This window comes from Coloeus monedula, assembly GCF_965178545.1.
Source record: "Coloeus monedula genome assembly, chromosome: 5".
NCBI classification, from domain to species: Eukaryota; Metazoa; Chordata; class Aves; order Passeriformes; family Corvidae; genus Coloeus; species Coloeus monedula.
In genome coordinates, this window is record NC_138785.1 from 59,400,373 (window position 1) to 59,426,868 (window position 26,496).

Genomic DNA, 26,496 nt, shown 5'->3' on the forward strand with positions numbered 1-26,496 from the left:
GGAGAAAATGCTTTCTAAATTCTCTGCTCTGTGGTCAAAAAGCTACTCTAGGACCAAAGTGAATGTAAGTGGAGATCAAAAATGAGGGTGGTGATTTAGGAATTGAATTAGAATCTCACTTAGGGGTGTGTCTTCCTTTGTTGACACAGTAACTTGAGAAGTTTGAAGTCAATTTTAATAATACAGCTTTTTCATTTGAAACACAGAATCACAGGAAGGTTTGGGTTGGCAGGGACCTTGAAGATCATCTAGTTCCTGCTGCCACCCCAGCACCACCAGCAGGGATGCCACCTACTAGCTCAGGTTGCCCAACGTCCCATCCAATCAGTTCTGACATAACGTGACAGTTAATGACTAACTGTATTGTTCTACCATTTTCAAAGGCAAGCTTTATTGGACTGCAAAAGAGCAGTAGAGTGTAATCCAGGGGATCAGTTTAGCTTTGCTCTTGTGTATTAAAAAAATCCAGGGGATCAGTTTAGCTTTGCTCTTGTGTATTAAAAAAAAAAATCTCTCTGAGCTCAGTAGTACCGGTATTCAGACTAAGAGTGAAAGAATTGGGCCGTATTAATTGTGTTCTGGGAAAGCTGTTTGTAATGTGTTAAACAAAGCTGCAAACTTATGTATTAAGCATTTGCAACAGGAATATCTTTTTTTATGTCTTGAAATTTGAGGGTGTGGCTCCTTTAATAGTAGCTAGTCAGGAGATTGCAGAACTTATATAGTCTGCATATTCAATAAGCAGGAGATAACAAAAATGGAAGGTTTATAGTCTTTTGCTCATGTATGATTTTTTTTTTTATTAAAAGGAAATTAGTTAATATAGCCAAACCTGTGTACAGTTAATAAAAAACTTATAAAAACTGTAGTGACATGACCACCTTCTCTCACAATTTATTGAAAACTAAGTTAGCAATAATAATTCAAGCAGGAGTGTATGCATTTTCTGGTTAGACTTTTGATTTTTATTTTAAACTGTCTTTGCCATCTACTGCCCCAAGTTCACAAACACTCTGTAATCTACTTATGTTCAATGTGATTCTGACAAACCCCATATTTGTACAGTACTTGCTTTGTGACATCCTCGTTTTGCCATCTTATTTACAGATCAGTTAGAAGAGAAAAATGTTAAATGCTCATTGAAACATTCTGGCATTATCTGCTGAAATTATGTTATTGAAACTAAGGGGGTTTTTTTGTTTTCTGAGTAATGGAACTAATGAACTTGAGTCACCTGTAAATTTATGTTCTATTGTTGCATTTTCTGGTGCATGAGATCTGATTGAAACTTTTCTGGTGTTTGAAGTATTGCCTGAAGAGTCTTATCTGGACTAAGAATACTTTACCAGTGACCAATTATGTTCTGCTAAAACATTATTTTGTACCAAAGCCTCAAGTTCTTTCACTCTAATTCCCCAGAATTAATAAACAGCCTGCTTGAAGATATCTCAGTAGTTTATTCATTTTCCAATGTGCCTGAATTTCTGTGCTATCCTGCTCTGCTATGCCCATATAGGTGTCTCAAGTCTCTATCCAGCCCTGCATCCAGGTCTAGTGTGTCCTCTGCTGTTTAGTAGAACAACCATGAATGTTACTGTCCACCTGTGTGATAACACAGGTAACTTCTTGTAAGTACTTGTAAAAGCTTTTGCAATTTTCTCAATTTTCTTTGTATTTTCACTTAGTTTGTTCTATTTTTGCTGAGGAAACAGTGTGTTAGGACTTTGCTCCAGCCCTTGCTCTTCTCTTGATTGTCCTAATAAACTTGTCAATTTAGTCAAAACTTTACATATCATTAAATTCCTAGGCTTTTTTTCGAATTAGTGAATTGAGAGAAGGTATTATAAACTATTACCCGAGTTAAACTTATGTGTGAGTACATGTCTTGTCAGATGTCAGACAGTTGATGGTGGCATGTCCTTATGTCCTAGTCACAAAAGAACTTCCAGCAGCATCTTGGACACTAGTGCCAGTGAATAAAGAAACTGTACTTTGTTGTTCCTTTGTCCAAAGATCTGTTTCTTGCCTTTTCTTATCAATATTCTTTCTGAGCAAAACACCATTTCCCTGCTTAGTATCTCCCAGCAACTGTGATCATTTTCATTTGTACACTGCATTTCTCAGTCTTCATTTCGTCTCATTCCTGGACAGAAGATTCTTTCTGGCTCTGGAGATTTAGAGTCTCTCCTTTTCTCCCAGCAATCAAGGGTTTGGTTTCCCTGTCCCAAGGTCTTATCTTCTTACATCTTTACAATGTTCCTTCTCCCCAGTGCCTTGTAGGCATTCTTCTGCCGTGATCTTTTCCATTTAGGAGTGTTACTCTTAACAGTTCTTTGTCTCTCTTTGCTCTCACCAAGGTTTTTCTGTTTTCCTTCTGCCCTACCATTAACTGACACCAGACAATCCCCCTTCCCAATTCTGATAGTCCTCGGGAAGCTCTTTTTTTAAATCCACTATCAAAGTGGAAGGTTCTCACCCAAGAAGGATGGCAAGTACTGCCAGGAGACCAGACTGGAGAGCTGCCTGCCTTTCCAGGTAGGGGTAGCAGGGAAGAAGCAGCCTTCATGGCCCCTCTGGCTGGCTGCAAGTCAGCGGGACCTGAAATGGAGCCCTTGGCAGCTCCCTGGGGTCTCTTGTACTAGCTGCAGTGACACATTAAAGGGGTGTTGGGCAGCTCTTGGCTTCCGTTACCTGTTCTTTCTCCCTTTACCTCTTCTCTACCTCTCTTACTTCACCTTACCTGGCATTCTCCTACTTCTCCTTCTCTTCTAGACTTGTTTAAACATGTTCACTAACAATTTTCTTTTCACATAACGTTTCACTGAAGCATTCTCTTAAAAAATCCCATTATCTTAATAGCTTGCCTTTTTTGCTTGTGCTGATTTTTCTGCCTTTTCTGTCCTTTTATTTTACATGTACAAGCCTGATCTCTTTGAAACAGTGTGCACGTTGGCAAAAAAAAAAAAAAAAAAAAAAAAAAGACCTGTCATATGTCAGTTTTCTTCAGGCACCTTTCCAGTGCATTTAGTGTAACTGAAGGGAACAGTCTCCTTGGATGAGGCAGGCAGGCTGGATCCTGGACACAGCTCCTGGGCTCAGTTGTGCTCATGTGCCCCTTGGCTCCACTCTGCTTTCAGCACAGCAGCAAAAACTGAGCAAAGATTTTCTTCATCACTTATGGGCCCATCCTGGTTTAGAGAGGATTGCCAAAATAGCAGAGCTTACGAAAGGTGCCAACATTCTCTTCTCAGATGACCTCTGCCATCTTTTGGCAGCTAAAAATGCAGCATGATTTAATCTTCAGGCAATCTCTACTGCAACAGATCCCTGGCAATGTCTGTGCTACTGCCTCTAGGCTGGCTCAGATTCTCCAGTGGGGAATTTGTAGCACCCAGCCGCTGGCGTCTTCCCCTGGCGGAAGCTCAACCATTTGAAGAGAAGGGGAGGAAAAAAAAATCCCAATCAGGATGTTTGCACATGCTGTTCTCTGCCTGCTCGCCTGGGTGTTTTGCTGAAGGACTGGGACATCTGCAGAGAAGGGAGAGCGGCAGCGGCTGGAGCGTGCCCTGTTCGGGGCTGAAGTTCCTGCAGTGCGCGCAGCCGGGAGGGGCGAGCAGCGGGGCCGGCTTCGCGCTACCCGGAGCGTACACAGACAGACGTGATTAAAATTCAAGCCTAATGGCCTCTGGCATAAACAACATTCAGCAGCCCGGGACTTGCAATGGATCTAAAGCCGCTCGCAGTAGCTCGGCAGAGGAGTGCAATCGGGAAATGCACCTGAAAATGTGCAAGAAGATTGCCCAGCTCACTAAGGTAAGTCTCTCTGCTGCAGTCTTTCCAGGGAGGTGAGGCTGCCCTGGCCAGGGGTGTCGGGGGTGTCTCGGAATTGTCTCCTCTGGTGCCCCTGTCTGAGAGGAGGGAAGAGTAAACGGGTCCTTTCTTTTTAGGCTGTTGCCGAGAACATCGGTGTGCACAAACTTCCCTCCAGTTCCCCCGCAGGGGCTACAGCCCATCCTTAGGGATTGCTTTTGTGGCAGACGATGGACACCTCGCACTGAACTGCTCTAATTACCGTGAGACCATAGCGAGAAGGGCTCCAACTCCGCGAAAACGCGGGGTTTGTCTGGGAGCTGCTGGGAGGGATTGACAGTATCCACTTTTCGTCTAGAATTATGAAGACTGCAAGTAATTTGCATTTTATAGGTTCTCAAGTAATGTTGCAAAGCTACAGCCAATGCGTGGTACTACAGTACAATACTACTCTTTGATGTGCAGCTAATTGTTCCTGATGTGCATAAGAAGAGATACTTTGAATGACGTTTACAAAAGACAGGAGCTGGAGAAGAGGCAGGACTAAATTACGTCGTATATGCTACTTAAAACTTTTAATCAATACTGAACTACTCTGTATTTTCCACACTATGTCAAGAAATAAGGAAAATATCTAGGAAATGGTAGTTACCTATTAACCTATTCTTATGCTGCATCTTTATCAGTGAGAAAAACCTGTTTACTACCCTTGTTTACCAATACAGCTTTTATATGTTCTGTAACCTCACTGCAATTGACAGAGACATATAAGCAATGAAAAAACATTGACTAAAAATACAGGCCAAAGAATAAGAAGTCATTCAGGTGTTCAAGTTAGAATGGCTTACTAGTTACAGTGCCATCATTTTCATCTCATGATAACTGTGTGTGATAATGTACATCATGTGTATCAATACATAAACAAGAGCTATCTCTAATTACATATACTTCCTATTTTTTACTTACTGTACTATATCAATACTTACTTTACAGGTTCTTTGATTATTTGTTTGTTTAATAGTATTTGTGCACAGTAGGATCCTTACTTTTTGCCCATATGTTGCAAAATTTTATTGCAGTGGTTTTTCAGATGTCTTTTGCTAAATTTCTACTATTAAAGTATGTGTGGGTTGTTTTCTTTACTTTTAATAGAATTTCCCCTCTAGATGCTTTTCAGTCATCTGAAATAAAGATGATTTATACCTGAAGCTCAAAAAAGTACTTCTGAAAAGCAAATCATTCTGGTTTGGAATGTGGCTTTTAAGAAGCAATTTTCTCTGCAATAACACTATACTTATTGAGAATTCATGGCACAACTGGAATTTAAATCATATGCTTTCCCTTCTGAATTCTGGGTAGACTAATGCAGTACCAGCAGCAAGCATGTAAGAAGCAAAATCTGACGCCAGATCAGTTGAAAAATAGCTATATGGGAAATCTGTTATAATAATTTTTGGCCTGGGAATTTTGAGAGCTCCCTTTTAAAGCACTATTTTCTTGATTATATTACAGTCAGAATGATTATAATAAAATCCCTCCTAAGTTTAAATGCCCCATAGTACTTTCCTTTTTTGTTTCTAACCTAGTATGCAATACTGCTGTGTTGTTGCACAGCTGCAGCTTCCTGTCTCAGTGACTTTAGATTTTCATCAATGAGGAGATAATGATCTCATTACTCATCCACTCAGCGTTGTGCCAGGTGAGATGAATACAAAATGTGTAAATTAGGTATAAGATATAGATCTTCCATTCTGTTTGTTACATAGTCATTAGGGGCCTTCTCCTACTCTTAAAGGCAAAGGAGAAGTGCATAAAGGTATCAACAGGAACCAAACTGGGTAAGGTGATGAGTTTCTATCCTTGCATGTAGTGCTGATTATGTCTTCAGATGTTGGTTGATACAGGGAATCCCAACAGGTAATTTGGACAGAGACTCTGAGAGCTGTTCCCATTCCACTGCCCTGCTATCTCTGGTTTTGAAAAGGTAGAATAGAGGAAGTTTTCATACCTTCAGTCATACATTTTTCTGGTTTGCACATTTTTGACTGTAGCAGCAAAAAATACAAACTTTTAGCAATGTTTTGTTTGCTTTCAGCCACAGATTACTGGTTTTTGTAGCTCACTTCTCTTGAAATGAGTGTATTTGTATGGTATTCGATTGTAGCAGAATGCATGACTGTGTAGTAGTAATTAAGTAATACCAGAAATGAAGTTCAAACTCCTCCATCAGACTCTGGACCCGTGGCATGCTGTGTCATGCTTCCCAGTTCTTTGTATTTCTGTATCTGTTTAGCAATAACATGGAGTTTAAGAAACATGGTGACTTTTGTAAGGTGCTTTGGGTGTCACTCCCTGCTGCTTCAAGCTATGGATTTCTGACATCTACTGGTTATTAACAGGGTTTTCATGTGCTTATAATTTCTCCAGATAGTCCTTTTCGCTTGAAACAGGATGAGAAATTCAAATGAACTCTTGAAGAGGAGTGTTGAGGAAAGTGGATCAGCTTTCATTAACAAAGGCAGTTTGGACAGAGCCGACAAGAACTAGATATACTGCAGATATCCATGCTATTCAGGCTTCTTTTCAAACCTCTGCCAGTGGGGCTCAAACCAAATCTGCTGTTCTGGACTGAGTTCTGAATATGAATATGAATAACTAGGAAGGTGATGGTAACTGGTGATCAGAGAGCTACCTAAGCCACAAACTACTTCTGTTTCCTTCTTAGAAACAAATTCCTGGATACCAATAGAGGGGTATTTTTTAATGAGAGAAGACAGTTATTCTCAAATACTTTTTTTCCTTCAGGATTCATCTGACTCTATGTTGTGAATTTGGGAGCCTTGTTGTAAGAAACACTTTTTAAATTGCAGTATTACTGGTCAAGTAGACTGTTACTGAAAAAAAAGTCAAGTAGTCTGGCAAGAATTTTGTGTATATATGTTGTATACTGTGAGTTGTAACAGCGGAAGAGAGTGCTCATGCAAGGAAAAGTTAATTGCTAGTAAAACACACGAACCCTCTTTTTCCTTCAGGGGAAAGAAATGTCAAAGGGAAGCAAGTGTGTTCCTCTTGTAGAAGCAGCAGCATAGGCAGATGTTCCTTAATGACTCTGTGTGGAGAAGTTCAAAATGTTACATATTCTGACTGCCTATCACCAGCAGTGACTAGGAGGCTTAGCCCCTCAGCTCAGTCAGCAAGGTAGAAAATATGACCAATATTTTATAAGCTGCAGTGGAAAATCAGCCAGAAAAGCAAAACCCACTTTCCTTAGTTGTTTAAGGGAGGGATGGCTGATTTTGCACAAAAATGTATGCTCATGTTTAGTTCTGTTAGCTTCACTCTTGTGGGCAGAAATTTACGGAAGAATTAGCAGGTGACCTGGTGCGTGTGTGAGGGCATAGACTGTTTACACCACTTCAGTGTCTTGTAGCAGGGCTGTATATTAGAACTTTAACCTTTCCTGATTTATTTGCCATAAAGCTATCAGCCATTTTTTGGGTTTAGAAGTGAAATATGATCAATAATGGTTTATTCTGGAAGCATGTAACAGCTGGGTAACCCTTAACAGAGCACTTTTGTGGTCTATTCATGTTCGTGTTGAAATATGTTGCCTTTTTCACATAGTTTAAGTTTATTGACCTTGTTTACTGTGATGTGTTAACGGTACTTAGTGACTAATGCTTACAGTGGTCAGCTGTTCTGCAGTTAGTTATTATGCTACCAGAGCTCTCCTGTGTGCTTGAGGCTTTTTGATCTCAGGTCTCTAGAGAGGTATTCTATTCTACAGAAATGAAGCAAAATAGAACAGAATAAAAACTAGGATCATGGTTTTGGAGCAACAGTATTTTTCCTTTGCGCAAGGAATATAAAAAATTATTTCCATGTAGGCAAATAGAGAGAATCTATTTATAAAACTGCTTAAATTATGTGCTAACAAGACCAAAAAAATCAGCTATCAATAGCCCCATGTACTTTATGATATATTTGTTTTCATTATTTTTGTGTACAATTTGCTATCAGGATTTCGAAGGTAGCATTATTTTTGCCTATGAGGTGACGAGAATGTGCAGGCTAAAATTCCTTAACTTGTCACCACTGTGTTTTTCCTTACAGAAAGTTCCTCCCTTAAAGAAAATCCTGGATTATTAAATGCATGTGCAATGTCATAAAATTGTGTTGATCAGCTGGTTAAAAGCAGTATTGCAGCCATACTTCTATTAGGAAAAAATCTAGTATCTTGTTTGGATGGGTAGAAACTATCATTTAAATGAATCCAAGGTATAAGAATGACATCTATGTATGGAATTACTTCCCTACCATACACATTTGGCACTAATTGTACCAGGTTTGCAGAAAATCTGATGGTCTTAGTAATTGACAACTCAAGACTACTTTATAATGGAGAGTACATAATAAATTCAAGTTTCTTTATCGAAGAATCCTAGTTAATGTTTATATACAACATGTTTTGCATATTAATAATATGCAAATTACAGGCAATAGGTAATAAATATCTAATGATCCATTAATGGCACAGAAGAAAATTACAAGCTTATAGCTTTTTCATCTTCTGTCTTTTTTTTATGGTAATATTTAAAAGTACCTTTTTCAGTGACACTATAATGGTACCCCTCTCTTAATATTTCCTTTAACCAGTATGTACATGCCAATGTTTTACAATTGCAAAAATTATACCCAAATTAGAAGTTAGTAACGCCAAGTCAGTTGAAGACATTCTTATGTAAACATTTTGAGATTTTTTTTTTAGGCTTTTGAACACTCCAGCATTGGATATTGTATATAAAGTCCTTTTTTTCCATGAAGTATCATGTTCTTTCCCCCCCACCCCCAGCAGTCACGTCCTCATTAGTTAAAAGAGTGTCTATGTTTTATTAAAACAGCTGTAACACTGAGGTAGAACTCCCTCTGTTGCCACCTCTACAGTCACATCTTAACGTGTTAAGTGTCTCACTGTTTTTCCTGCCTGTACACAACCACACTGTTTTTAGTCTGGTTCTGAAAACTACTGTTCTTTTAAGTAGGAACAGATAGGCGTGTGAGTTTTGGGGTTTTTTTTGGGCTTGTGCTTAAAGCTGGCAGGAAGTCTGTGAATGTAGTTAGTGCAGTACCAAGTCTGAGTTAATTTATCCAACCCCCGAGTGGGGCACAATAGCTGCAACTTTGCTGTGCTAGTTCAAACGTGGCATTTTACTTAATGTATATTCATTTGTCTTCCAAAGCTTGGAGACAGCAGAACACACATAACTATTACTGAGGAAACAGTGTCTTTATTTCTTAAAGAAACTACAAACTGACTGTCTACTTTCAAATAGGGATTTTTTTTTTCTTTTTTTCTTAAGATAATGACCTGGGTGAAATGAAATTCTTCTGAAGGAAGATTATATGTTTTAATGTGGCTGTCACTCAGAACTTTGTCTGACTTGATTTTTAGGCACTTAAAAAACAGCTTTAACTTCAAACAGGTTACTACCAGAGAAGTCTTCTGTTTTAATTATCTTTGGAAGATACAGCATCCAGCTATGCCTAACCACTGACTGGTTGTAACTATATAACCCTCTTAGAGCATTATAGAAGAGCTACCTTTAAATGTAAGTATGAGACTACAGTTAATTGTTTTACTTTTTTTCATTCAGCAAGAGAGAACTACTAGAATTTGATAACAAAGGTGGTAGGAGCTATAGCTAGTACTTTTATATGTTTTTACTAAATGCTGATATACCTTAGTATTTCATAAGAATAATGAATTGTCTGTAGACTATAGGACATTGCAATGCAACTTGGTACATTGCCATTACACTCTTTGCAGACTGCTTCCACTTTTTCTGCTGATAAATGGTGGTTAAACCTTCTTGGTTTTGTGATCATTGATCCAATCCCAGAAGGTGTCCCACATATGCTTAATAAGAATATCTTCCTGGAATGGGAATGTGAGTAGTGGCTGTATTCAATCTAGCTTCATTTTACTGTTACAAATGTTTGTGTAAAAATGTCCTGGGTACACAAGTAATAGTGTAGTATTATGATGTGTATTGTTATGTAGCCCTTTAGCTTCATAACACTGTGTTGACTTGGGCTCCAGTGACGCTGCTTTGAAAGTGAGGAGAAAAACGGAAAGAAAAATATCTTTTAAAAATATCTTTTAAAAAACACTTTGATTCTCATGGTGCCCAGAGAGTTACAGGAATATGACATGCATCTGGTGCTCTTGCCTAAAGTATTTTCATTGCCTGCATTGATCTGTGAGATTTTCCAAAGATTGGCAGAGTATCTTAATCCTTCCTAGCCCTAACTAGATTTTTATTCAATACATTTTACAATCACTTCTTGAATCCCTGTGATCTTTTAGTTGAATTTGCTTACAGCAGCAAGAACTTCAATCTTGGTGCCAGCAAAAACTGGTGTTATAAATTCATAGGTACCTGAGGGTTCTGGTGGTTTCTTTTCTTAATTAGCAAAGTATCTAGAATGTATAAAGAAATCTTTTAAATTTTAAAAAATCCTCTCTGAGAATGCAAACTACAGGAGAGTAAGAATTTGATCCAATCTGTGTAATGCTTTAGTTTGGATTAGGAAGAAACAAGACTCATTTTATCTATGTTTATCACAGGTCTACATAAAGGGCAAAACTTGCAATGAACACTGTGTTTTAAATAAATTATAATATTTGTCTCTACAAAAATATGTATTTGTTTGGGAAAAATCTATTTCACCTCAAGCTGTAATTAAATCAACAGTTCTACAGTTTATATTTTCAAGACTTCCAAATTCTACTATATTTAAATTAAATACTTGGTAAAATGGGAATGAAGTGAGAGCTTACTTGACAAGTCCCTTTGGGTACTGTATTTCTTGTAAAATTGGACAATGTTACTTTACCTTAATCTGCAAATCAGAAAGGTGTTTTGGAAGCATAAAATTTCAGGTAAATATCTAGAATAATTTAAAAAACCAACCAAACAAAACTTTTGAAAGCACTGAATATATGTCTGCCATTTAGACTCATTAAAGTTCTTTAAAAGTCTGGGATGTAATGAAACATTTCACAAAATAGAGTGTTATTTTGGCAAATGAGTTTTATCAGCACTGTACTTAAATCTGGTTGATGAGATGGATTAACTCCTATTTTTGAAGCATAATAGAGATCAAACTTCTATGAGTTTTAGATAGGTTTATATCCTAGAAGAGCTTGATATGCAACAAAAACCAGAGCTAAATTATCAGTGAATTTCATGCAAATGAGGTCTTCGTTCCCCTTCTACTTACACAGAATTGGCGACTTCACTTGTGTACTAAAAATTCAACTGGTCTACAGTGACAACAATGGACAGAGGACATAGATATAAATGTGTCAGAGAGATCCTCTACTTCTTGCACTTTATACATCTGAAAGAGCTTCCCAAGATAAAGTTGAACTTGTCCAAGACTGTAATAGCCTAAGATTTACAGGGATATGTGAGATCTTAAGGAGTTAAGCAAGCATTTCACCAAGACAGAGCCTGCAAAATGTGAAGAGAAAGATCTCTGGAATCAAACAATTTGGCCTTTCTGCTTGCCTACATACGTGTGTGTGTTTATTGACATTGATTTTTCAGTGTCCAAGCATGATCTTTTCAAGTGTTTTCATGTAGTTCTGTGGTTTTTAATAGACAGACATTTGACCTAATTTAGCTTTTACTGAAAAGTAATGTGATCCTCTGACAACATTTGAATACAGCTCAACCTGATAAATATGCTCAAGATGAATTCGAATCACCTCACGGATAACAAAGAAGTAAAAATATATTTAATGTAAATGTTATGCTGACTGATTTTATTTATTCTAGCTCTTAATTGCATACAGAACCTACAAAAAATAATAATGTGTTTTGAAAAATTATTTCAAGTATATGTAGAAAAGGATTTTGACATATGAGATACAACATGAGCCAGGAGCTGTAAAAAAGATTTACAACATCATAATGTAGGGAGGCAGATACTACAAAGATCTGGGCTAGATCTTGCATCGTCTCACATAGTAGGTAATGACCTGGAAGTAAAAATAAACAACACATTAAACTTAATAGATTTTACTAATTGAAAGAGAGTCATAAACATCTAAACAAAATGGAAGGAAATAAGGAATTTAGATGGAAGATAAAATAAACTGCATTCAGTTAATAAACACCCAATATCTGTTTTGGTTTGTAGATTGTTGGTAAAACAGCATGAAATGGGTATATAGAAATGGAGTCAGTATGAAGTGAGACACTAGTGCAGGATAGAGAGAAACCCCAGAGAACAGGCAATTTATCAGTTTCAGCCTCTGATATGAAAACTTTTCCCTTTGCATGGGACTCTCAGCTCTGTAGAAGAAGGGAGAGCTGGAAGTGGGATATGCAAAAGAGATATAAACCCATGAAGCAATTTCACTTCTGTTCCCTGATTTAGACATCTGTGTTGGGAAAAAAAATATTGTCCTTTGGAGGAGCCTGTCTTTCTCCTTTGACTAACCTGGATTAGATATGTGATGATGCAATGGACGATGTTGAGTGAGATGAATCCCCTCTTGTATGCAGGAAACATCTTCCTGAGAATGAAACAAGTAGAGTTTCTCTAGTCATCTCCTTGCAGTAATTACTAGTGGCCTCCTCAGACCTCCTTCTGTGGTAGCTGTTTTTCAGAACCACCAGTTTCTCTCAGAATTTCCATGTCAGATCTGGAGAAGTCTTCAGTGTTTCCTTAACTGTTTAGGAAGAGCTATTTCTTGCCATGCTGATGAGGCACTGCTTACAACCAGTCATAGCAGATGGATTTGTGACCAGTGTAAAGAGAAGGGATTAAAGTTGAGTCGGTTTTATTGAACAGTTCCAGAAGCAATTTCAGCAGCAAACTGCCTGTGATTTTCCCAGCCAGAGGAGTCTCTTTCTAGAATTAACTTCTGTGATTCTACAATGTATTTTTGTTTTGCTGAAATTGTTGGGATGTAGCATTGGTGCCCAATACATTGTTTCTATACAGATAGCACAAAAAGTTGTTAGACAAACAAATTCAGTAATTCTGGAGACATTTTTGGGGTTTGTACAACACAGATTAGACTTGTGACACTTATTGCAGTCAAGACACTTATTGGGCTCCCAATTAACTTTTGCGATTCTACAGCCTATTTTTCCTTTCCTGAAATTATTGGTGCCTTTTTTAGCACCTGCTCTGCTTGTGGAAATATTCTTGCAATATAGTTTTACCTTCCTAATTCTTAAAGTGCCTGGCAATTATTCTGTTTAGCTTATTAGAATCTGTAAAATACAGATGAGGGACAGCTGGATGTCTCTTTAGTAAAATTTAGGCCAGAGCTCATTTTATGTTAGATGACACTTGAGAGATTGAGTGCAATACATAAACCACTAAACTACGATTTTCTGTGCTCAGTATTACACTACACTAAGCAGAAAAATAAGAAGGTAAAAAAATGGGACCAAATAAATGTACCTGTGTTATTTTCTTGTATTAGATTTAAACTAAAGGGGGGAGGGAAGCAAAAGGAGTGGCAAAAAAAGTCAAAAACTGTGCCAAAATACATTAGAAACTTGTAGACATTTTATGCTTATACTTTCTTGATACATTTTAGTATTTCATTGTATTTTTTGGACTGACTGTAATACATGGTACGTGTAGGAAAAGGGGCAACATATTCAAATTTGAAGAATGTAAGATCAACTTGCCCTCCTCTACTGTGTATCTCTAGATAAGGAAAGCCTGTGGGGCATTCAGGAGGGTGACACACTGCACCATGAGCTTCTGCCCAAGAGACATCAGATCATCTAAACACAGAGGGATCTCATACAGAGCCATTGGCTACCTCTGTGCTGCACCACATCACTCTTCCGAGGTCTGAAGGGCTTTATTATCATGGATGCAAGGATATAGATTTACCTTGAAATAAAAGAGAACCTTCTGGAGCAAAATCCTATTTTATTATAGTAATTAGGGTTCATTCTGGTGCAGGATACCAGCAATACACCTCTTCTGAAACACTTTGGGATGTTTGGAGTGACAATTGTTTTAAAGCTTTTCTTATACTACACGACACTACATATGTGTTTATGTTATCAACAGTTGCAGTAAGTATTTGGATGCATGAAATTATTCCTGTGATTTCAGGGAACCACAGAGAATGCAAGGAGAGAGGTGAGACTTAGTTCTTTAGGTCCCAGGTCATACCTTAGAGCAGTATCATTTATAATTTATCACCTATGTATGAAATCAGCTTAGGTGTAAAACTGGATCAGCACTGTAGGTAATCATAGCCTAGGCCTGTACCTTAATTAAAAGACATTATTCTTCAGTGTTAGAACATGGGAGACAGGTTAGAGTATTAATTAATTAATAAATTGTGGGAGATGGGTTTATTTTCTAGAATGCCTTTAGAGTTGGTGGCAAAGGAGGCTAAGGCATAGAGGAGCCATTTGTTTAAATAACCAAAGCTGATTTTGATAATTTCTCTGTCCTTTGCTTTTAAAGAGACCATTTAAGGCTGACATGTTTATCAGTACCTCACTTTGCTCTGGTCTGGTTGGCAAGTAGACAAAGATGAGTTCAAAGAAACAAATTCACCTGCTAGTGAAGACAAGATGCTGCTGCTACTAGTGAAAAGGAGATGATGCATAGAGTCAGCTGGCATCAGTTAGCCTCTAAAAAACTTCCTCCTCAGTAATAGAAGTTTGTCTCCTTCCCTGCTTTGTGTTGAGTGCTGCTGGGAGTACCCTGTTTGGCATCCCCATCCAGGGCCTTTTCTCATTCTTTTGTTTCTTTTTTTTTTTTTTTTTTGCTTTTAACCCTCTTTTGTTTGTCAGGAGGGCTTTGTGTCTACTAGCTTGGGCCTGAAGGAAGAACACTTACGATCATTTGTTTTTCTTCGATTCATCTTAACGTCCTCACTCCTCACCTTCCGTACCAAATTGTTCTACTTCCTATTCAGCTAGAAAAGCAACCTGCTAGAACCATTTTTTTCATTATGATAGTCAGGTTCCTCTAAGAATAGTATTTAACACTACTGTAGGAAGAGAATCTTTTTTTATTTCAGGGCTTTAGCTCTGTCTTCACTGTTGAGGTGCAGTTGAATGTTTCCTCTTTTTTTTTTTTTGTTTGTTTGTTATTTTACATCACCATAAGGAAAATGAGAAAGGAAATGTTATTTAGATTTACAGCATTTGGAGGATAAAATGGGACAAATAAGAATTATTTGCATTCACTGCAATCTTCATATTCAAGTCTATGTATGTAATGGTGTTTCTACCAACCTGCCATACAACACTCAGGTGCTATAAATTCAATAGTGTTTCCCAATCCATTTGGTTTTGGAGAACTGTAAGGAGGCAGAAGCCATTGGTATTATGCTAATGCCTCCAAGAGCAGTGATGTGCTCTTTTCATTTGAAAGCTATTCTGTCTGTACTGTCAAACAATCAGTTTTAGAGCTGCTTATTGAAAGCTGTTTATCAACACAACTGTTAAGAGATTTATACCACATTAGTGTACACTCACAAGGTGCAGGTCTGAAATAATTTTTCAGTATTTTTCCTTTCAGCACATAAAGCACCGGATTCATCTCGTATAACTGCAGTCTTCAAAATGAGGTATCTGAAATAGGAATATAGTAGCTGTATTCAGTAGGGAGTGAAAGGCATGTGTGAAGGGCTTAAATTTCATAAAGTACAGAGCAGCAGCCGTCTCAAAATTAAATCTTTTAAGAAGGTTAAGATATGGAAGAGTCAGTTTCAGCACTCAAGCTTGAAGATTAAATTTAAGGGCATGCAAGTCAAAATGCTTCATTGTGGTTCTAGCCACTACTAAACAGTGTGCAGGAATAATAGGTGGGGCAGGGAGCCCAGTTTCTTCCATTGTTTTAGATAACTCACTTAACATGCTGGTGGTAGTCTAATGCTTAGTGGAATTTGGGAAACCTGTATGAGAGAGTCAGATTTTAGAGGCAACCTGAACACAACATAGTATGAGCCAGGCCGTGGTGATTTACTAGATAAATTTATCATTGAGTGAAAGACTGAGTCACAAAAGCTAGATGTTCATTTCTGTTTTACTGGTGGAATGAAATACGGAAATATGATCATCGGCATCTGGCCTAGTTAACTGAAGAGTTGCCCAGCCTAATTACTGGTCACTGGAAAAAAAAAAAAGTGTGGAAAACGTGGGCAAGACTAATCTTCCTGGAGTCTTAATGTCTGTCTCCTGAATTGATAAGAGCTGTTCATGGAGTGATTTTAGTTAGTGACATGAAGAAATCTGCTCAGTATACTGTAACTATTTCCATTTCAAAGGAAAATGGTTAAAAATAACAGAGAAGAATTAATGGCTTGTAATCTAAGGCCCCAGAATATACCTATCTAAATGTAGATAATAACTTCTTATCTCATATACTTCTGAAATATGATGCTGTTACTCTATTTTGTCAAATGTTTATCCAGAAATATATTCAGACCATGTTTTGTATTTGTGACTTTTTAAGGCTTCTGTACCTAATTCATTACAGCCAGGGAGGAAGTTGACTACTCACAAGATATATTAGTGTCTTTGCTTTCATTTATGGTTGATTGAAATTCAATATGTTATTCTTATACAGAGAGCACAAAAAGTGGTAGGACATAGATAAACAAATTCAATAATTCTGAAGACATCTTCGGAACTTATATAACACATTGCAGGCTTCTGACACTTATTCTGGTCAAGACACTTACTGGACTCTCAATTGAGACTTGCCCTGATGAAGGCTTGAAGATTATAGGGCTGCAATTCTAGCATAATTGTGACCTTGTTTCTGTATTTATTTATTTATTTATCTACTTACTTAAGGCTACGATTTTCTTAAACACTGTCTAAAAATCTTTTGATTAACTTCTGTGGGCTCAGGCCAGACTGAAAATGTCTGTCAAACTTGTGTAAAAATTCCAAACCTATTTTTTTAGGACAGTAATTTATCCCTAAAAACCCCTAACCAACCAAGCAAGTGGAAAACCTTCTTACATAATGTGTTGTTCTCCTTGAGTTAGATAACTACGTCCAGTAGAAACTGGATTAGCCCCCATACGTCTTAGTGGAGATCTGAAAAGACAAGCATGTGTCTTTTCAAGGCAGTTACTCTGTTGTGCAATTATGTGTAGCTGTCCTGTAAATTTAACATGGACATTTACTCTTCATTTCAGACTACCATGGGCTTCTAATTGCATTTTATTTTTGAAAAAATAGTAGGGTGCTTGTACATCAGCTTCTGTGAGAGATATTTGGTGTATGTTATGGTAAAAGATGAAGCCTGCTTAGGGTAATAATGTCTTACAGTCGTGAAAATTATTATTCTGCATTTTTTAAAAGAAAATAAAACATTACAGGGTTTAAATCAGTTGTTTGGAAAAATTACTTATTGTCATCAGAGAGTCACTTGGATCTGCTAAAAGCTGTTTTGAGATTTATAGCTGTTACTGAAATGATGGGGGAAAACCCTGAAACGCATTGCCTGAACACTTCCCAGAATCAAGTCAAAAGATGCTTGCAGTCAGGTAATACCTACCCTGAAATGCTGACCAAACGAACTTGTCAGGAATGTGACTTCCAGGAGTGCATCTTCCGTGGTGTTTTGACTGGAGCCAGGAGTGCAGAATTTAATCTGCTTTTCATACTTTCATTTACATCACGAAGTGATTTTGGTCCACGTGAACTGGATGTCAGGACCTCAGGTTTCACTGTTCAGATTTGCCACTACTGGTCCCCAGCACTTTGTCATGCTAAAGGCAATGTGGCCTTTAGTAGTCCTGCTGCACTGAAGGACAGATGAACTGGACTTCAAGTAAGGAGTCGGTTAGCTAGACAAGGGACCCCACTTCCTTCCTTGTATTAGAGATCAAACTAGTGACATGAAGTGACAACTTACCTAGAATAAAAAAGAAATTTCTGACAAAAAGTGATAAAAAATACTGTTTGTCACAGTACTGTGTTCCTTTCTTATAAGGTTTTGCAGTTTATAATTGTCCCTTCTGTTCCTAGCGGAAAAAAGCCCCAAAAACAACACAAAGAGCCACCACCACAAAAAAAAAAATATTAATCTATAGTAGTAATTCTCTTTAAGTGTTTAACACCTAGATAAATACAGTAACTGGATTAATAGCTACTGTTCACAAGATAACTTACTTTTCTATTTTTCTTGTTTGATAGGTGATATATGCCCTGAATACGAAGAATGATGAACATGAGGACAGTATACAGGCTCTGAGAGAGGCTCATGAAGAAGAAATTCAGAATATTCTTGCTGAGACAAGAGAAACGATTCTCCAGTGTAAAAGCAAAGTTGAAGAAGAACAGTTATTGAGAAAGCATATTCAGGCCCTTGAAATTTCAGTAGCACAACACAAGAGATTGAAGGAAGAAGCCTTGGCAGAGTTAAGATTGTGTAAAAAGCAAGCAGAAGTGAAAGAGTCAAGAACAGAAGTGAAACAAGCACCGACGGGCCTTTCTACAGACACAGTAGATACCAATGCAGGCTTTGAATACAAACTTCTACATTTAAATCAGGAGTTTGATGTACTGCTAAATGAATGCAAAGCATTTAGAAGAGAAAGTCTAGATACAAAATTAAATTTAGATGAAAAATGTAGTGTGGAAAGACACACCGTAATAAATGAGATGGAAAACCTGAAGAGCGAGAACCAGAAAGCAACTGAAGAATATACTCAGAAAACAAGCAAACTGCAAGCCCCTTATGAGACAGAAAAAGAGACTTTGAAAAAAGCTATGCAGCAATCTGTGATAGAAACAAACTGTCAGCAAAAAGAAACAGAGCAAAAGAAGAGCTCAGAGACTGAGGAAGGTTTTTTGCTGCAGCAGGTAAAGAAGCTGGAAGCAGACCTAGAGGAGAAATGCCAGAAGATAAATGAGAGGAAGAAGCATTCCCAGAAGCTGAAGGAGAGAATACAGGTAGAGTATGAGACTGCAATCCCTATCTCTGCCTGAGAAAGTGAAAATTATCAATTCTTTAAAGTTTGGGAGAGGAGGGTATTTTAAATATCATGTTGATTCAAATGCTTTTTAAGCAATAAAGCAATTTTAGAGGCTTACAAAGGAGATAGGATATAATGCTCACAGCTTTAAAGAGTTACGGTGATTAGTAACTCATTAGGAGAACACTTTGAACACTAGACTGTGTTCCCTGAGGGACCCGTGAGGTAAAATTTATCTGTTGGCTGAACAGAATTTTACCTTTCCTGCCCAGAAATGTGATGAGAACAGCAAGCAGGCACTACTACTACCAATGAGTGTTTACAGAGTACCTCCTCCTTTTTCCTTGTGGTTGCAAAAAGCTCAGTGCATGGATATGAACAGGGTTAGATAAGAGACCTGAGCTGGCAGTTTAGGAATCAAGTGCTTTGTTTGTATGACTCTTGCAGCAGTGGCTTGTACCAAGTGCCATTTAATGAAGTGTTCTTTACACTTGTGAAGTTTCATGTGCTGAGCCATGAGACTTTTGCCTTTAGTTCTCACCTTGCACTTTGCCTGCCCACCCTCACTGCTGTGTATCTCACACATTTGCAGCACAGCTCTGCAGACTCTTCCTGGTTGCATCATGTGTCAGATGCAGTCTCAGAGGTTGGCATGTCATGGGCAATCTGCCAAACAGCTGCTTTTGGTACATGAGGTGGGAGTTCAGGAGAGATGCTGATGAACAGTGCTGAAATTGGAGCACCAAGCCATGCTCTGTCCTCAACAGTTCAACTTCCTTCTGATACTTTTAGTCCTTTACATCACATAAACTCACCTACCAGACATGCCCCCAGCCCTATGTCAGCAATCTTGCATATTAGATAAGAAAACACCTTGAAGGTCTAGACTTGGAGTATCACAAAATAACAAGAATTGTTCCCTAATGGGAGAGAAGATTTACTTCCTTTAGACGAAGAGAGCCCCAGAATTCTGCAGATAGCAGGGTCAGCCCAGTCAGCTGTGTTCTTCCAAGACAGCTCTTAAATGTTTTCACCATCTGCCCTCACATCTTGCTTGCCACTATCATTTTGCTGATGAGGCAGAGTTCTGATCTACTTCTTTGAGGATGTTCTTCGAGGGAGTTCAGCCTTCAATACAGGTACTGCCTCTTTGTTTTACAAGATCAGAGGATGAATTGAATACACCTTCCCCAACGCGATTCAGATTTCATTGTCTCAGTGTGTAGATCTGTAGCAGAACAACCTCTATCTTTTACAGAAAAGTGGAGAGGATACAATGAATGGCAGAGGTGCAGATAAGCCCTTTTTTTAAATTGAGTCAATCTGTAATATCTGTTTCAATACTAAAAAGTATCCTGGCTCTGTAGAAGTTGGAAGCATTAGAGGGGAAGAGAGAAAGGAAGATTTTGATTTATTTTTTGTGGGTGCTTTAGGTAACATTCAGGGAAAATGAAGAATAAACGCATGAAAATTTAGTCACATGGTTTTTACTCTTCTGATTTATTGTATATGAAATGCAATAATTTAGGAATAAATAATGTAAAATATTATAGGAAGTAGAAATAAGAGGGTGGTGCCATTAGCAACTTATTTTCTAAATTCAGTATCAACTGGATAAAACTGAAATATTTTCTGAAGGACATGCTCAGCTCGTACATTTCAAATCCTCTAAGTCTGTGGAATGAGGCTGATTTACACACTAACGGAGAATATTGCCTTGAATCTTTGAAGAGATACCCTCAGACTAGGATAAATCTGGAAGGAGGGAAACAGTTAGACATGATGTTATTTTCTGTTTCTTTACAGTTTAAATAAAAAAAATAGAAGTTTCTCCTTTCTAAATTGTCTATTTCTTATGCCACCATTAAATAAATTTTTTTCAGGCTTCTATGGACAATGGCAGACAGGGAAATAGAAACATCTTTTTAATCAGAAATACTTTTGAGCATTAGTAAATACTAGCAGGAAAAGCTATTATAAGGCTTGAAAGATGAAAGGGCCCTTGTTTCAACGAGATGAATTTTTCTGTTTTCTCCTTAGTGTATTCCAAGAGGTTTGAGACCTTATGATGAATGGTATTACATTAGTGCACATTTATTATTTTTACTGTAGAAGGGAGAATACAAAGTTTGACAAGTCATTAAGTCTGATCTGTTCAGTCTAGTTTTGGAAGAGTTCTGACATATATGCCAGAGGTAAAAGTAACAAGCTTACCTTGAAGTTTTGAGCTACAGAGAGTGTTAAATACAAGTTAGTTTTAACCCTGAGGTTTTACCTGTCATTCATATAGGAACAAATGGCAATTTTATCTGAGTGAGTATTGCAGTATTATCCTAGACATCTGAAACTGAAACTAGAACCTCCAGAAACAGAACATTTAATGTGGTTCAATTTTTTTTCTTTAGTTATGGAAAGACAACTCCCAGCAAAGTCTGTAGAACCCAATTTTTTCTGAGTTTAGGCACCTGTGTAATGGATTATGTTACAAGTTGTTGTATTTCAGCAACTGAAAAAAACCCTAACTAACTAACTAACCCTAAATATTCATTAACTTTTGGCATAGGTTGTCATGAAATTAATAGAAGCATAACCTATTTAAAGTTTATGATAATCTCAGACATCTTTTAGATGGTAACTATTGATGGGTATTCACTTTACAATGATGCCAACTACATGTGAGGGAAGGGCTCCACATCAAAAATATTCTGGCAGCAGAGGCAGTTTAAGCATATGGAAGAGCAAAAAATGCATTTAAACCAGCTCTGTACATGATTTATGTCATGGAACATCAAGAGAGAAAATGACCATTTATTTCTTATCACAAGAAAATTACATATGTAATAAACGTGGAAGTAATGTCATGCATATTTTAGGATTTGGAAGTGTAGCTTAAGCGAACACAGCAAGAAATTCTGGGATCAAAATGTATAGTGAAAAAAGAGGAAGAAGATCTAAGTGTAGTCAAAGAGAGAAATTCACATTAAGAAAAGGAAATCCTGCATAAAACAGGTAAGATGCTCATTAATGTCATTCTAAAGTATTTCTCATGTTAGTAGTCAGTGATATTGGAAATTCTGCAAGTTATTTATGCTACTTGAAATGTAAATTTTGGTACCATGGAAGATATGAAAACTATGTTGAATTCCCAAGGCAAAGCTGTTAATAAAGTAGGTGAACTGAAACATCAAATAACGCATCTGCAGCAAATGACTTGTACCAAAGAGAGAAAAAGAGCAGCTCTGAAGATGTGCAAGGACTTTAACAGGTGATTTGCTCTTAAATATTGAAAGACGTGGCATACCAAAAGTACTGAAATCAACATAGTTTCTCTTTTAAGATTAATGGCTTTATTGTACAGGAGTCAATCCTGTAAGATTCCCAGATCCCTGAGCTCATTCAGTGGAACACTGACTTGTGTTCATAACCTGAAGCACGTGAGCTGCTGCAAAAACAGCAGAGGAGCTACAGACATTCTTGGGCTAGACCAGGGCATGGTGTTCAACTGCTTCTGTAACCAAAACCTTAAAGAGAACAATGTCTAAGGCAGACTTTCTCTGTTGAGGTCAAGTTGGAATACTGATTTATTTATTTTTAAGTACAGAAAAGAGTTATTCTGAAAAGTTGTGCAGAAATGATACTAGGAATAAACTCAGCAAAATGAGGAATGTGTGTATCCTGAGAGTACCCTCTGTACAGTATCTCCCCTTAAGCAACTGTTCAGCCCTGAATCTTTTCTAATTTTTTAGTTCTCTTAAACTATTGTTATGCTACCATTCAGGAAAATTAGACTTTGCATCAGAATCAGCAAATCATCTACTGTACTTTTTCACAGGATTAAGGTTGTCCTTGTGGGAGCCTGCATGGTTGGAAGTGAGTTACACACCCAAGCTCAAACCAGAACAGTAAAAAACCCCAAATCATTCCTAGACTGCAGAAGAGGCTTACCATCCTGAATCAGTACGGTTCTGCATTTTTAACTAAAATAAAGCCAATATTTTTCAATGGAGTATTACCACCTAAATAACATATTCACCACAAAATAGACTACTGTCACCCCAGAGTTCTACCCTGGGGTTTTTTTTTTCATACAATACATCTAGTGTGTTTTATAGGCTATGGAAACTGTAGCTGTTTACGAGAAGGATATGCCTAAAAGAGAGAACTTTCTTTGTCAAATCAAGCATCAGGAAATCCATAAGGAAAAGATTTTTCTGAAGGAATAGCTGTTAAAAGGGATGGTAGATCATGTAATGCAGGATACAAAGGAAATCAGGCCAGTCTTAAACGTCATAGAATCTGAAAAAAAAAATGCATAAGGTAGGAATGTTCTTCTATTTATAGATGCTTTAATTCATCTGGTTTTAATCTTATTGGTCACAGCAACATCATTTGAATTATGCTTACTGTAGGCACTTTGAATTAACATAAAATGCCAGGATTTTCTTGCTACAGAAAAAAATCAGGAGAAGAAAAAAAACGGTCAGGCTGATGTATTTCTGTGAAAAGCTCCAAAGACAGAAAGGTGAATTTATCCTTGATGTAATAAGTGGCCTTCTTAGCAATACTTATCCTTGCATGCTTTGCATGTGGCAGTTGGAATGATTTATATAAGATCCTTCCTGAAGAAGAATGTATTGTGGGTGTTATTCCAGTAACACACAATGACTTAATGACAATAACACAATGACTTAAATTGTCATGGATTGCTGCTGTGAAATATTCAGATAAAGTGATTTAATAAAAATTTTGCATTGTTCAGGCAGAGGATATAGTTCTGCAAAGTGTTGGTAAATTAATTCAGACTGCATGTGTTACCAATGAAATTACAACTGTTTACAAATACTGTATCTATATATGTATAGTATTTGTATGTTTACATATATATATATATACACACACACATATATATGTCCTTATTTAATTTTAGTCAGAAAGAATCCTCATCTTGTAGATCCAAACAACTTACCTGAGCAATACCTTTTTTTCAGTGTGTTTTAAGTGGTTGAGCTGTTATTTTTGTTGTTGATATGCATTAGCAGCAACTGGCTTAAGAGATTCTTCAAAGAATTTCACTCTCATCAGAGCTGCTGTCTGTGACTGAATCCTTTGGCTTTAGGAAATTTGCAGTCTCTAATGTTTCTGTGCAGTAGAATTCTAAATGTGAGCTGAATTCTATTAAAATGGAGGATAACCTTGAAACACATGTTTAGTTTTAAGCATGTGTTTTAATGATTAGTGGAGCTCACAAGTCAGTGCATGTCCAAGTGATTTGCCAAACTTGAGTGTAAGCAAAGGGGGAAGTTAGTTTCTTACTCCTAATGGACTTGTGTGTTTGTCAAAATCTTCTAGACAGAAAAAGAAGATTAAGTTCAGCAGTTTGTAGAATGGGACAAACAGACTACTGGTGAAGTGGCTTTTAGACCCGTTTTTGTGTTAAGAATGAACTTCTACCCATTTTCTGCAGTTAACACTGCTATAACTTTCTGAGTTCAACATTCACTTGAGAATAATCAAATACTTGTTGACAAGTTGTTAAGTCATAAAAAGCAAGCAGCTGCTGTCCCTAAATGTTGAGCTTCATAGTACCTGCCCAATCTTGGAGACTAGGAATTGTGTTTAGTGTTTGTCAGAAGAATTAATTTCTATGAAACTGCTGGAGTTTATATGTTTATGCAGTCTTATTTCTCAAAATTGAGCCTGGGTGAGTAAATTGTTTTATCTTCTTGAGGAAGGGCTCACTTTTGATCAGTATGTGAAAATGCAGTGCTTTAAGGTACATCGTTACACTATTGAAGCCTTATGAAAATGACTTTGCCTTTTATATAGTGTATTCTACTTACTATTATCTTGTACACACATGCCTAAAATTATGCCAGGCTGAAGCTTTTCATGTGAGTCAGATCGAATTAAAGTATCAAACACTTCATACTTTAGAAAAAAGGCATAGGAGTAGACATTTATTATTTATAGGCAATAAATATTATTGCTTATAATAATATCTTCTTAGAGATTCATATTAATTTAATCAGAAAAATACTGAGTTAGTAAAACTTAAATAAAATTGCAATTTTTTTCATTATTGATGCTGTTTATATCCTCTTATTCAACTAAGGCTTATAACAACTGTTAAGGAAGTGTTATATCTATTTTTCCAGATAGAAAAGTTAAGATACAGAGAAGAAAGTCAGCTGACAGAGTTGAAGTGGGAATGTTGCACCTGATCTTCAGGTTTTAATCAAAAAGACTTTTATATCCTCTCCCTTTTGTACAGGCAAGACTAAAGCTAATACCTCCCTTGCAATATTCATGTATCTGTTTAATTCCATCCTTTAATTTCTACTTGAGTTTTAAACAGGATGGGGTATGTGAGAAGGAGCTGTACAGGATGGGGGAGGTGTTGTTATTTTTTTTCCTGTTTCCTTCATTTGTAGTGTCTGAAGACATGGTAGAAAGTTTTTTTAAGTTAGCAAATTGGCAGAACTAGGAAGAGCAAGCACAATAATAAACTTGTAATGCTTATCACTTCAGGAAGTTTCTGGAAGTTGTATATTCAGTCTTTCTAAAATAAGTAATTGCTAACACTTGCTACAAACAATGCAACAAGCTCTTGGTCAGTGTCTTGCAATAGTTAAAAAATCAAGGCTATCATTGATTTTTTAACTATTTCCAGCAGCAAGGTGATTATATAGTCCTCCTTTTTTTATTATTATTTTATTTCTACTTCCTCACCATGATTTTCTTTATGAATGCTATCAGATATTGCTTCCTTTGAGTCTCTTTTCCACTAATTGCCCATTAGTCATCTTGTTATTTATATGGCCAATGTGCATTTATGGTTTTTCAGATCTTGTGGGTGACTCTTGCATACTAAATTATTTTTGAACATTAACATCAAGGCAAAACAGTCTGACTCTTCATGCTGTGCAGTTTTACACCTTAGGGAAGCTTTCAGTAGAAGATTACACATTATACATGTGAACTGTATTGTCTCACACTAATATTAGAAAGAACCAAACCAAACTGTTTATGTTTTTTAAATTGAATAACATGAGTGACATTAAAGGACGGTAGCATGTACTATTGTGTACACTGATGTATTATCTAGGTTAATGTAGAAGAAATGTGTTCTTTTTCATGCTGCATGTTTTGTCCCAGCTGTTGCATGCTCTTGTCTTGTTTTTTCTTTTTTTTTTCTTTTTTTTTTCTTTTTTTTTAATTTTAGGAGCTTCAGGCACAGCTAGATGAATTTAAAAGAAAATACGAGTGTGAACTAAAGCAACTAGAGAAAGAGAAAGAAGTACTAACTGGGAAACTTCAAAACTCTTCACTTGAGGTAAACTGGGCATAAATTTAATGCAGTAATAAAAGGTCTCTTCATTTTTCATCCTGAGAGATTCTGGATTAGATTTTAATACTATTTCTTGTGTCTATCACTCAATAAAATATGCAAGGACTCCAGATAGAAATAACAGAAATAACTGCTTCTAAATATCTATGAAGGTTTTGACAATCCTATTTATTTCATATATTACTCTTTGGAGATGTGCTAACGTGAGGAGTTTAGCTTTATCAGGGTTGCAGGGTGACTCTGCTTGTTCGTTTACAGGACAAAGTGAGATTAGAATCTTCCTTACAGCTCCTGTTAACTTTCTGATTTTTTTTTTGATGCATAGAGATGTATCTTCACT

At 37.0% G+C, this 26,496-nt stretch overlaps 1 protein-coding gene across 5 annotated transcripts in view; it reads left to right on the forward strand.

Moving 5' to 3' along the window:
* The first annotated feature begins 3,552 nt into the window (after positions 1 to 3,552).
* Positions 3,553 to 26,496, forward strand: part of FAM184B (family with sequence similarity 184 member B) — a 39,149-nt gene continuing 16,205 nt past the window's right edge. For 3 of the 5 annotated variants that reach the window (XM_082281846.1, XM_082281847.1, XM_082281850.1), the window contains exons 1-3: positions 3,553 to 3,813; positions 18,027 to 18,785; positions 26,031 to 26,141. In XM_082281846.1, the coding sequence (XP_082137972.1) occupies positions 3,679 to 3,813; positions 18,027 to 18,785; positions 26,031 to 26,141 (1,005 nt within the window). In that variant the 5' untranslated portion in view covers positions 3,553 to 3,678. Of the gene's footprint in view, positions 3,814 to 3,947; positions 4,455 to 18,026; positions 18,786 to 26,030; positions 26,142 to 26,496 lie in introns of all 5 variants that reach the window. The other 2 variants (XM_082281849.1, XM_082281848.1) reach the window with 2 other exon arrangements.